At 55.6% G+C, this 12,142-nt stretch overlaps 1 protein-coding gene across 1 annotated transcript; it reads right to left on the minus strand.

Annotated features, from left to right (window-relative positions):
• Positions 1 to 466: 466 nt before the first annotated feature.
• Positions 467 to 7,905, minus strand: NFKBIE (NFKB inhibitor epsilon). Its single transcript, XM_004267526.3, has 6 exons — positions 7,297 to 7,905; positions 4,873 to 4,975; positions 3,955 to 4,177; positions 2,498 to 2,586; positions 2,164 to 2,403; positions 467 to 1,481 (listed from the first exon to the last, which is right to left on the minus strand). The coding sequence occupies exons 1-6, from the start codon at positions 7,671 to 7,673 to the stop codon at positions 1,416 to 1,418; spliced, it is 1,098 nt and encodes a 365-aa protein (XP_004267574.1). The 5' UTR covers positions 7,674 to 7,905; the 3' UTR covers positions 467 to 1,415.
• Between the last annotated feature and the right edge of the window lie 4,237 nt (positions 7,906 to 12,142).

Here is a 12,142-nt window from a genome sequence, read left to right on the forward strand (position 1 = left end):
TCGTCATCGCCCTTAGCCCTCACCACCGGCCCGGAGGTGGTGGTGACCACTGCCATCCTAGGAACGGGGACACAGCTTCTGCATCCCAGGCACATCCCCTTATGTTACCATTTCCCCGTTTTCTGGCAGGAAGATGTCTCCTTCCTTCGGGGGCTGGGCAGCAGTTCTGTCCCCGCATCCTCATGACCTTCGGAGGTTCTTTCTGCGTGACCTGGCCCCCGTCTACCTTGCCCCCTCACCCACCTTGCAGAGCCCCACTGCTCTCAGTTCTTCTAATTCACCAAAAGCCTTCCCCTGAAAGCTCTCCCCTAAACCCCTACTCAGGCCTCCCCTGACCACCCAAAGTATGGCCCTACACCCACTCCACTGCTCTCCCTCCCACGATTCTTTGCCTTCCATCGCGACTTGCAATTACATATTTATTTGGATGTTTATGATTTTAATGGCTGCCTCACTAGACTAGGTCTCCAAGGGGCCAGAAACGGTTTTATTCCCACATATTCTATCCCAGCATAGGCCTGACCTAACAGGTGCCTCAAACATATGTGGAATGAGAGAAAACAACATACGAAGCCACGCTCCCTCGTGTCACCCTCCACAGGCTAGCCCTTCTCTCCAGGGTCTTCCAGGGCCGTGGTGAGGCCTCCCACTTGCATCTTCTCACTCCTCTTTCTCTTCCTCCATCCAACTGCATTTCCACAGAAAGGGCAAGGGACTGTGCTGGACAGAGAGGCCTGAGGACCATTAGGCTCCCTATCCTCCCTACAAGGCCCTACCTTGCTCAAGTGACAATTTCCTTCTCTCTGCCTCCACCACAAGGTCACAGGGCAGGCCTGTCTCAAAATCCCCAATGCACACAAACAGGCACACGCACAAAACAACTCGGGGCGGGAGTGGGGCGGGGGGTGTGTGTTTAAGTCTCTGCTGTTTTAGTGTCATGTTCTTGAAACTTCCCCATCCCCAAAGGCTCAGTTCAGGGCCTTCTGTGTGAAGTCTTTAAACAACAGTGTTTCAAAGTCCTCCTCAGCAGTGAGATGGAACCCTTTAGGGCCCTGCTCACTCACAGTTCAGTGTCTCTCCTCACTCAGGAGAGTCCATGTTGCCTACCGGCTGGCAGCTTCAAGCTGACCCCACGTGGGTAGAGGCAAGAGCCCCGCCATCTTCAACAGAGGTAAACAGGCTTCGCCCAGGTTGCCTGGGGCTTTGGGGGTCCTTCCATCCACCTGGAAGCTCTTCCTTCCAGACTGGCTCTCTTATTTGCGGTCCCTCCTCTCAGCTCGGGACTGTGCTGGCCCCAGGCTCTGGCCTCAGCAGTCCCCAGGGCACATGGCCTGGGCCCAGACTGTAGCAGCTGTGGCTCCAGCTTTCAGATGGGAAGGGGAGGAGCGTCCGGGGCCCTAGAGCCTGTCCCGGCTTCAGTCAGCACACAGCAGTGGCTTCCCGGAGATCTTCAGGTCATCAAAGGGCAAAAGGGCAAAGGGCTGAGGAAGAGGATGGAGAGAAGCAAGATCAGGGCCTGTGGACAAAGGCAGTGGTGGGGGAAGGGGGCTGGGAGACCTATTGGGCCCTTTCCTCCCCACCAAGTGTCGTTGAAGGACATCAGGGAACAAATCTTCCTACTAACCCCCAAAACAGTGGTCCCCCAGGGCTTCTAGGGCCTGTTTTTGTTTTGGGAGGAGGGTGTTGGTAAAGGGTACTCACAAAACATTTTGAATATTTTTTTAAATCAAACATTTAAAAATGGGAAAGATTCTACAGAAAACCTAGGTTTCATCTGTCTTAAAAAATTCCAAGACCTGGGAATATTGGGCCCACATTCCTCCTCTACAAGTATCTGCTGAAGTTGAGTAGAGTGACCTTCAGACAAAAGACTGTCTGGTCTCCCGCAGGCCCCACCACCTGGCTCTCTTACACCCAGCCTGCTTCTCTGATGCGCTTTAGCTGCACGGCTCCTGTAGGAGTCCAAGTTTGGGCCCCTGGTCCTGACCAATTAAGAACACAGACTGCGAGAGGGGCAGAGGCTTGCCCAAGGTCCCACAGCTGGTGAGCGGCAGAGCCGTGATTTACACCCTGGGCTCCTAACTCCTTGACCCTTTCAGCTATTACAGCGCCTGTCTCCACAAGGGAGGTCCTGGACAGCAGAGCCGAGTGTCTGCCTCTTACATCCTCAGCCAGGTCCTGGGGAGTCTCGTCCTCCACGTTTCTCAGCAGGGAGTCGGCACCTGCCTCGCACAGGGTAGATGAGATGCTTCTGAGGCCCCGGCCCGCGGCGAGGTGCAGGGGTGTGCACCCGTTGAGCATGCGGGCGTCCACCCGGGCCCCAGCCTGGAGAAGGAACTGCACCAGACCCCGCTCGTGGGTCTCCACGGCCAGATGCAGCGCTGTCTTCCCGCTCGTGCCCTCCTGGCGGGGAAGAAGGGTGTCAGCCAAGGCCCTCAAGAGAAAGCATCCCGGGCCTGGGCCCTGGGCTGGGCAGCACCTTGATTGGCTGCCTCACCTGTGCGTTGATGTCAGCTCCGTTCTGCAGCAGCAGTTCCATAAGTGGCCAGTTCCTCTGCAGGGTGGCGATGTGGAGACAGGCCAGACCTGGGATGGGGTGAGGGTGGGGGCTGCATCCACCAGCTAGCTCTCTCTCCCTTTCTTCAGGGGCCTCCCTTACCCCTCAGTCCCAAGGGACTCCCTGCCCACTCAGTGCCTCTGATCACAGGACTGTTAAAACACAAACCCAAAAACCCCCTCAAAAGTCTGGGGGGAAAGGAACTCAAAGTTTCCACCTTTTCAGTGTCATGTTATTGAAACTTTCACGCTTCAGGGGTCAGGTTGCTGAGTGACACCCCCCCACACACACCGTCCCCCAACACACACACCCTCCCCCATGCACACACACTCCCCCAACACACACACCCTCCCCCATGCACACACACTCCCCCAACACACACCCCCTCCCCATGCACACACTCCCTCAACACATACTCCCTTCCCCCATACACACACACACTCTCCCCCAACACACACCCCCTCTCCCATGCACACACCCTCCCCAACACACACACCCTCCCCCATGCACACACACACTCCCCCAACGCATACTCCCCCCCATACACACACACCCTCCCCCATACACCCTCCCCAACACACCCCCCTGCCCCCCCACACCCCCATACACACACTTCCCTCCCCCCCCCACACACACACACACTCACTCACTCACTCACTTTTCCTAAAACTCTACCTGCCTTCAGGCCGCATCCAAAAGCCACCTTCTTGAGAGCTCTCTGGATCCTCAGGCCCCCAGCCCCTCCCCAGGGGCCACCTCCTCCCATGAGCTCCCCTAGCCTTTTTGCTAGCTCCTTTCTGGCCTGGGCCCCTCTCTGCTTAGAGAAGTAGATTCAGATTCACACCCCTCACCTCTTTCAAATCTCTGCTCAAATGTCCGGGCTCCACGAGGGTTTCCCTGACCACCCTGTTTAAAAATCACATCACCCCCCGCCACTCCAGTCCCCTCACTCGGCTCTACTGTCTCCACAGCAGTGACTGCCCGTTAACCTCCTAGAGGACTCACTTCTTATGTTTATTGTTTGCCTCAGACATTCTCTGTTTTTCTCACAGATGCAAGCCTGGCTCCTACAAGTGTCTGGCACATAGAAAGCCCTCAGTACATTTTTGTTGAATAAATTAATGAGTTCATCTAATCTCTATTAAACTGAATATCTTGAGGGAAAAGTTTAGCTCTCTGCTTAGCATACAGTAAGTTCTCAATAAATTCGAAATAGAACCCATTCATTCACTCATTTGTCCATTCATTCTTTCTTTAAGCAAAGGTATTCTGAGTACCTATGTGCTTAGAACTGGAGATGCATCATCAATGGACAAGCTGTGACCCTCCCTTCCCCAAGAGTGGGGTCCCTGTCTCCTGTCCCCTCCTCATCTCATGGGCCCTGAGGCTGCCCGCACCTTGCCAGTTTTGCAGCTGGAGGTCCAGGGAGTGAGGCGGTCCTCTGCCTAGCTCTGGCTGCCCTTCCAGCAGGCAGCGGGCACAGGCCAGGTGCTGGCGCTGGCAGGCCACATGCAGGGCCGTGTCGCCGTGTCGGTCCTGTAGCACCCGGCTGGCCCCCTTCAGCACCAGGGCCCGAACTGCACCTGGCTGGTCCAGATGTACGGCCAGATGGAGTGCTGTCTGCAGGCACAGAGAGAGGGTCACAGGGCCACTGCAGCATGCTCCCACTTCCAGGAACATGCTAGCGTGGGCACAGAAATTGCCAGAGGCCAGCACCTTCTTTGAGGACTGCTTATAAAGGCTATGGTCCTGGTCTTCCTTCTGTTACCCCCCACCAAGTTCTTGGGACCCCAATTCTGGAGGCAAGGTGAGGGGAGTGGCCCCCTGCTCTCCTTTTAGGTCGCTTAAGCCCCTGGAGAAAGGATGGAGTGGGGGGCAGTGTCTAGTATCTCACCTTCTGGGGAGACCTCTGTTACCTTAGGTGATGGGGAGAGGTTGGGGGGAGGAGACAGAGGCACCAGGCAGTCTCCACCTGGCAAACTCCTCCTTGAATGCTCTATGAAGAGTCACCTCTCATATTAAGCCTTCCCTGGCTGCTTCCCACAGACGTTGGTTCCCACAGCAGCTGGCACGCATCTCCATCACAACTCTTGTCACCATGCTGTGTAATTAGGTATTGACACGAGTCCCCTAGCCCAGGCTTGAGCACCTTGTGGGCAGAGGCTGTTTCTTACTCCTCTCTGCATCCTCAGCTTCTAGCCCAGTGTCTGGCATATGATTTCCTGAGAGAGCAGCCTAAGGATGCTGTGCTGCTGCTGGGGATGGCTGCTGGGACAGACACAGGTATCCGGGCTCAGCCCACTCTTTCCACCCACCTGGTAAAGGTTGTTCTGAATGTCCAGGACCTCCTGAGGCAGCAAAGCCAGGCAATAGAGCAGCACAGCCGGGGCCTCATGAATCACCGCCAGGTGGATCAGCCTGGGAGGAAGAGCCAAGGTTTGGGGTCAGGGCCCAGGCCACAGAGAGTGGGCTGGGGTCCTGGGGTTAGAAGGAACACATCAATGTCTAAGCTGCCACCCATACGGGAGGTGCGGGAAGTGAGAGTTTGGGCCAGGAAGTGAGGGTTGGTGCGGGAAGCCAGGATCCCGGGGGTGGGAGCTCCAAGTTCCCATCTCTGGCCTTCAGGAGGGCCTTGGCTGAGGGAAAGTGCGGGCAGGGTGCTGACGGGACAAGGTCCTTCCTGTCCAGCCTGCCCACACCCCGCTCCCCTCTGGCTCCAGGGCTCTGCCGGGCAGCTGCAGGCTCAAAGCCAAACTGAAAGCTGCTGGGGTGGTGCAGAGGGGGTTTCCAGGGCTGGGCTCCCCATCTCTGCCCGCCTCAGCGGGGAGGACAGAGAGGGCAGGGGTGGGATCACTCCCCTCCCCCCTCAGAAACACATTCCAAGAGACAGAAGCTCTTGGCAGAGGAGCAGGAAGCAGGGCAGAACCCTATCCTGCTGCCCTCCACGGGGCGGCCAGAGGGCCACTCTTCAGACGGCGGGGCGTGGGAGGGGCCTGACCTAGGGCCCCCGCTCCCGTGCGCGCCTCCGAGGGGAGGTCTGGCAGTGCAGAAAATGTGTGCTTGGTGGGGGATAAAGAGCCGTAACCTGGGGGGCGGGGGGTGGCTAGGAGGGGAAGTTCCAGCCTTGGGGTTTCCCCACATCAGGTGGGGAAAATGAAAGCCGGAGCTGGAGGGTCTAGGCCAGGGACAGCTGCCTCAGGGCATTCGACAGGCGGGTAGCTCAGCTGAAAGGCCCGTCTGGGCTGGGGAGGGGGCTGCTCGGGTGGGAGGGGCGCTGGCTCTGGTGGCAGGCGAGGCCCAGGAGAGAGTGACGGAGGGAGGGAGGAACCGCGATGGAAATCCCCTCGGCCAGGGCCTGCTCTCTGGTCACATTCCTGCAGCCACCTCCCTCTCTCCCTCAGTCTCCCCTCCTCCCACTTCCTCTTCCCATTTCCATATGTCCCACAGCCCAGACACCTCTGGAGGGAAGAAGGTGCCCCCTCCTCTCAGGGAACCCCCAGGGGAGTCTTGACACCTCTCCCCCCAACCTCCCTTGGGTCTAGACACCACATCTGTCTCTACTAGAGATGGTCAAGGCAGGGGCTGGGAGGTTAACAAAGGAGGGCGGGCTCAGAAACTGCCACTCCCTGGGTCAAAGGTCAGCCATAGGTATTCTGCACGGAGCTCGCACAATCTTGGTTGTGGGCCTGAGGGCTGGTGATCTGGACACAGAGTACAAAAAGGCCTAGGGTCACCCACTGGGTCAAGAGACTATCTTTCTCAAAGGCCACCCAGGACGCTTGCATCTCCAAAAAAGCAGGTCAAGACAGATATCTCCTGCCTCCTCAGCCCCGTTCATTCCAGCATCCCAGATCTGGGACCCCAGCTCCCCTCCACTCTGTTTCTCACCCCCCCAAATCCCAGCCACCCCCTCTCCTGTCGGTGTTTTCTTCTCCCCGAGGGGCAAATCCTCAACTGGCCAGTCCCTGCCACATAACTGTCTCTTACTTCAACTGCCCCCCAGCCCAGTCTCCACCAAGCTCCACCTGGGCCTGGGGAGGAAGGATGAAGTAAAGGGGTCACACAGGACAGTGAGGGGGACTTGTGGGGCTCAGGAGGTGGAGAGTGTCGGTAAGGCTGACTCTAGCCCTCACTTCCCCTTTCTCAGCAGAGGAGGAAGTTAGCTGGGGCAGCCAGCCGCCTGTCTGTCTGCTGGGGCAAGGGTGCCCCAGCCTGGCTCACCTCCTCCTCCTTAGGGCCAGACTCAGCAATGCACCCTGGCAGCACCCCCAACCCCAGCTTCCTGGGCCCACTGGCAGCCTGTAACTGGCCCCTCTTGTTCCTTGAAACAGGGCATTCTGCGGTCAGAGGCCGGGAATCCCAGATATTGAGCAAACAAGGACGCCCTGTCCCCCAGTAAGGAAAAAACAAAACAAAACAAAACTGGGCTGGTCAGGGGAATTTTCTCTTCCTAGGGATGGGTTACTGATAGATTTCCAAGATGCTAGCTGTGTTTCCAGGTGCCTGGTAAGGGCCCTGCCAAAAGGTGGGGCATGCAGATGATGCCAGGTCCTCCGGACTGGTCCTGGCTACAGAAAGTGGGTTGAGAGTTAAGTTTGAAAGAGAGAGTGGGGACGGCCCCTTCCAGGGCTGGTGCCTTGAGGGATTCTCACATAGGGGGTTGCGGCTCCTGGGGGAGATCCCGAGTTAGCATTGGGAGGGAGGAAGGGATCCTACCTTAGCCTAGCCCCCATACTCACGTGTCTCCGTCCTCGGAGATGTAAGTGAGTGCTTCCAGCTGCTGAGGGCTCAGCGCCCCCGCGGCGGGAAGCCGCGAGTCTGGGGCTGGGTCCTCGGTCTTGGGGTCCCCCAACAAGGACAGGGGCTCAGTGAGCGATGAGGAGCCATAGGTAGAGTCAGCCCGCTCCCCATCTGTATCTTCCTTCTCCTCTGGCTCCTTGGCGGTTCCCGGAGGATGAGTCCAGGGCTGGGGGCCCCCTCCGTCTGAGGGCCCAGAGGCTGGGGCCGGGGTGGGCTCGGGCAGAGAGCGGAGAGAGCGCAGAGAGCGCAGAGACTCGATGCCCGAGTCATACTGGCTCTCATCAGTCTCGTCCGGCCCCTTCCGCGCCTCAGACATCCCCGCGGCGCCGGCCCGCCGGGGCCCGGTCCGAGCAGAATCCGACTCCGCGCCGCCTTTCCGGGTTGCAGGTCCGCCTTGCAGAGCGGGTGCTGGGCCCGGAGTGGCCTTCTTCCCGGGCTGCGGGGGCCCGAGGGGTCGGCGAGAAGCGTGGAGAGGCTTGGAACGCTGGCGGGGTCCTCGGCATCCGCTACTCCGGGCAGCTGGGTAGCCCAGTCTGAGGCGCTCGCTCGCCCCGCCCTCAGGCCCCGCCCCCGGCAGGCGCCGCGCTTCCGGACCGAGGCCCCGCCCTTCGGAATCCCCCTTACCCCGCCCTCTGCGTTGGCTCCGAGTCAGGGGTTCCCCGGTCCTGACTCACTCGTGCGTTAATTCACCCATTCATTCATTCATTCATTTATCCAACCATCCATTCATTCTTTCCCCCTTCCTTCTTCATTCCATTTGTTAATTCCATGCATTCTTTCTTTCCTTCACTTCCTGTTTCTTCATTCATTTTTCTCATTCATTCATTTATTCTTTTTTTTTTAAATGCTTCCTAGGATCTTTTTTTAAATTAATTATTTATTTATTTAGGCTGCACCGCGTCTTAGTGGCGGCGCGCGGGATCTTCGTTGTGGCACTCGGGGTCTTTAGTTGCAGCATGCGGGCTCTTAGTTGGGGCATGCCGACTGTATGCGGGCTTCTTAGTTGAGGCATGCATGCGGGATCTAGTTCCCCAACCAGGGATCGAACTGGGCCCCCTGCATTAGGAGCACATAGTCTTACCCATTGGACCACCAGGTAAGACCCCATTAGTTTGTTTTTAAAGGAATATTTATTAATCATCTGCACAAGCTGGGCATCCTCTGGGGAGGGCACGTGGGAGGTGGGACGGGGAAGCGTTGCTACCTGTCTCCTGACCATTGCTCTCAATTTCTCTTGCTTTTCCAGGAGACAAAGGGGACACCCATGTCTTTAAAGGAGAACTTCTCCCTTTGGGTCCTGGATAGAGAGTCTCCTGTGTCAACTTCCCAGATCACATAGAATCGGACATGAGGATGTGCTTTTTTTAAAAAAAAAATTTATTTATTTTTGGCTGCGTTGTGTCTTGTGCTGCACGCAGGCTTTTTAGTTGCGGCGAGCAGGGGTTACTCTTCGTTGCGGTGCGGTGCGCAGGCCTCTCATTGCGGTGGCTTCTCTTGTGGAGCACTAGGCTCTAAGTGCGCGGGCTCAGTAGCTGTGGCCCACGGGCTTAGTTGCACCGGGGCATGTGGGATCTTCCCCGACCAGGGCTCAAACCCGTGTCCCCTGCATTGGCAGGTGGATTCTTAACCACTGCACCACCAGGAAAGCCCAGGATGTGCTTTTTGAAAGTGATTTTTTTCAGGAAAACTGTTGTCTAAAAAAGCAGAGGGGTCATTCCTCACAGGGATGAAACAGTGGCCTCGGGTGGTGACATCGGGTTAGGGAAGTTTAGTTCCTTATTGTGGGACCAGGATGGGGAGGCCCGAGATATGCTGGGCAGCACTCTGCTGAGGTTCCCTCGGCAGCCCCAGCCCCAGCACATCTTTCCTCCTTCCCCATCCCTACTTTCCCTGGGGCTAAGGAGGATGTAGGCAAACCCCACTCACGTGGTGATCACTGCCCCATGATTTATCCCCTACCCCAAGTTCCAGCAATGCACTGAGAAGGTCATCCCCAAGAAAACATCTCCCTTTTCCATCTCTGGCATTGGGGGAAGGAAGCTGGGGTGTGCACGGGCAGCTGCTAAGCAGCTTCCCTACCACCATCCCCATGAAACCTCATTTTATTCATTCACTTGAAAAACATGTATGGAGATTCTCCTAAATGCCTGACATCGTTCTCTCTGCTGGAAGCAAAACCGAGTATCACAGTAACAGTAATAACCAACAACACCCCTCCCCAACAAAAAAATTTTCCCATGGTTCCAGCCTTCAAAAAGCCCCCTCAAAGTTACAACACAGAGTGATTGGGCTAAGATAGGAGTGAAAACAGGGTGCTAGAGAGGCACAGCATGGGGCCAACTACCCAGTGGGGTGAGAGGAAGGGGAGGTTCCATTTGAACTGGAGATGGGAAGGGAAGTGGGCTGGGAGAAGTACCTAGTCTCTGTTTGGGGAGGGCGTGAGTGGATGGAGAAGGGAGGGGGAAGGGCAGAAGGGAGGAGATGACCCACTGCTCTCCATCCCCACCGACGACCAGAGTGGGGAGGATGTGTTGAGCATGAGGCAGTGAGGAGCCGTGAGGGGAAAGCCCAAGGAAATTGAGGCATCTCCTTCCCTTGGAGTCAGTGTGACTTCAGATGTTCTCAACTTCCTCCCCTGACCTGTTCCTCTCCCAACCTCAAAGGCTGGAGCAAAAAGTACAACCCTAACCACTTGGGTTCAAAATCACCTCCATTTTAAAGTTGCAAGCTGAGTCCCAGAGAGGTGAGTTGGCTTGCCCAAGGTCAAACAATCTGAAAGTGTAGAGCTGCGTTTTCCTGTTCCTAATCCAAAACTTTAAAAATGTTTTCAGTGAAACTTTCTTTTCTTTTTGAAGGTCTAAGGGGTTGGGGACATCTGAGCTCTCTGCAAGGACACAGGAACTCAGGAGTGTGCAGGGACCGCCTCTCTCATACGTACAGAGGCTGATTTTAAGGAAAAACATACCTCAATCCAGTCCAGTGTCTGGCTCTAAACCGTAACAGGTGTTTGGCAGCCCCTTTTCTGGCCACATGAGGTCAGCATTGAGTCACTGACTACTTCCAGAATGTAGCCTGTACTAGGACAGGAAGCCCTTGTGGGGAAAATTTAGGAATGGGAACAGGGACCATGGCAGTGTCATCTGGAAAGATGACCTGGGGACTTTGACTCAGGTCACAGCATGGTCAGGGTCCTGACTTCACTCCCTCAGCTCCAATCTTCAAGGCTGGGCCCCTCCAGTCCTCTTCTCTGTTTTCTGGTTCCCTCTGTGGTGCTCTCACTTCCCATCTATGCCCACTCCAGCCAGGCTCATCTTCAGGAAACAGGCCCAGTTGCCAAGGTGACCAGCCGGTTAGCTGGCTCCTTCCACAGCCCCCTCCTTTCACCCCTCTTTTCTCGGGGCTTCCAAGGAGGGGGCATGTGTGTGTATGGAGAAAGGGGAGGTGGTCTTTTATCTCTTGGGAGCTCTGGGGTTGGCCAAAAGAACTTGGGCTACCTCTCTTCCAAAGCCCCCTGAAATGGAGTCAGGAAGGCAGTGGGGCTGGGGGACAGGAGGAAGATTAGAACAACTAAATGGTGAATGTGAAGATCCCATCTGGGTTAGGAAACGCCAGGGTTAGGACCTCTGCTCTCCATCTGCAGTAAGCACTGAACTAGGTGGAGTGAACTGATACCAGAAGAAGGGTTGGAGTTAGCTGTAGGCAGGACTTCCCAAAAATCATGGGTAGGAGAGAGACACTGGAATGAGCCATCAAGTGAGATTCTTCCTCTGCCATGGGGATGAAGGAGAACCATGCCTTTTGGGACCACACCCTCCCTCTGTTTTGGCAGGGAGGATGGACTCACTGAGCTGGGGAGGATCATGTAGGCTGGATAGTTCTGAAGTGACAGTCAGGCTGAGCCCCCTTCACCTTCCCTGGAAAGGGAAGAGTAGGAAAATGGAGGCAGGACCAGGAGTGGGAGGTGGGTGTGTGGGTGGAGGCAGAGGCTGTTCTGTCCCAGAGGAGAGGTAGGACCATCAGTGGCCTTTTCCTCTATTCCCAAAGATCAGATATCCAGGCTTTGCCTCAAGCTGACTTCTGACCCCCAAAGATCCCTATGGAAAGGTCTGGATTCTAGGACCACTCTTTGAGTACTAGCAAGTGACCTTGAATAAGTCACTAACCCTCCTTCTGCCTTGGTTTCTTGTGGGTAAATGGGGGAAGTCACTATATGTCAAAGACTTTAATGTAACACATGACACACAACAGGATTCCGCAGTGACTGTGCACACATAGATTGATCAAGTGTAGCCTTTATCCTATTCTATCATAATGATTGGTTTCCATGTCCTCCTTCCCCATTAGACTTTGTGCTCCTTGAGGACAGGAAATTGTATGTTTGCATTTCTGTACAGGGCACACAGTAGGTATTTAATACCTTTTTTTTTTTAAGGTAAATGTGATTTTTTAAAAATATATATTTATTTTATTTATTAATTGAGGCTGCGCCGGGTCTTCATCAGGACATACGGGATCTTTAGTTGAGGCATGTGGATTCTTAGTTGTGGCATGCATGCGGGATCTAGTTCCCAAACTAGGGATCGAACCCAGACCCCCTGCATTGGGAGCATGGAATCTTACCCACTGGACCACTGGGGAAGTCCCTTAATACCTGTTTATTGAATGGATGCATTCAGGAATGAATGAATGGCGGTTTCCTTTCTGCCCCTAAGCGGGACAGGGAAAAACACTGTGGGTGGATGGCATGAAGGGACAGGCGACCTGCAGTCACTCAGCCTGGCCTGT

Source organism: Orcinus orca, chromosome 10 (genome assembly GCF_937001465.1).
Source record: "Orcinus orca chromosome 10, mOrcOrc1.1, whole genome shotgun sequence".
Classification (NCBI taxonomy): domain Eukaryota; kingdom Metazoa; phylum Chordata; class Mammalia; order Artiodactyla; family Delphinidae; genus Orcinus; species Orcinus orca.

Excerpts from the sequence above, each read along its gene's own strand:
- NFKBIE (XM_004267526.3), bottom strand. The coding sequence starts at position 7,673 with ATGTCTGAGGCGCGGAAGGGGCCGGACGAGACTGATGAGAGCCAGTAT. Across the intron at positions 4,976-7,296 it reads ATCTCCGAGGACGGAGACAC|GCTGATCCACCTGGCGGTGA; the intron begins GTGAGTATGGGG and ends TCTTCCTCCCAG. Across the intron at positions 4,178-4,872 it reads TTCAGAACAACCTTTACCAG|ACAGCACTCCATCTGGCCGT; the intron begins GTGGGTGGAAAG and ends CTGTGCCTGCAG.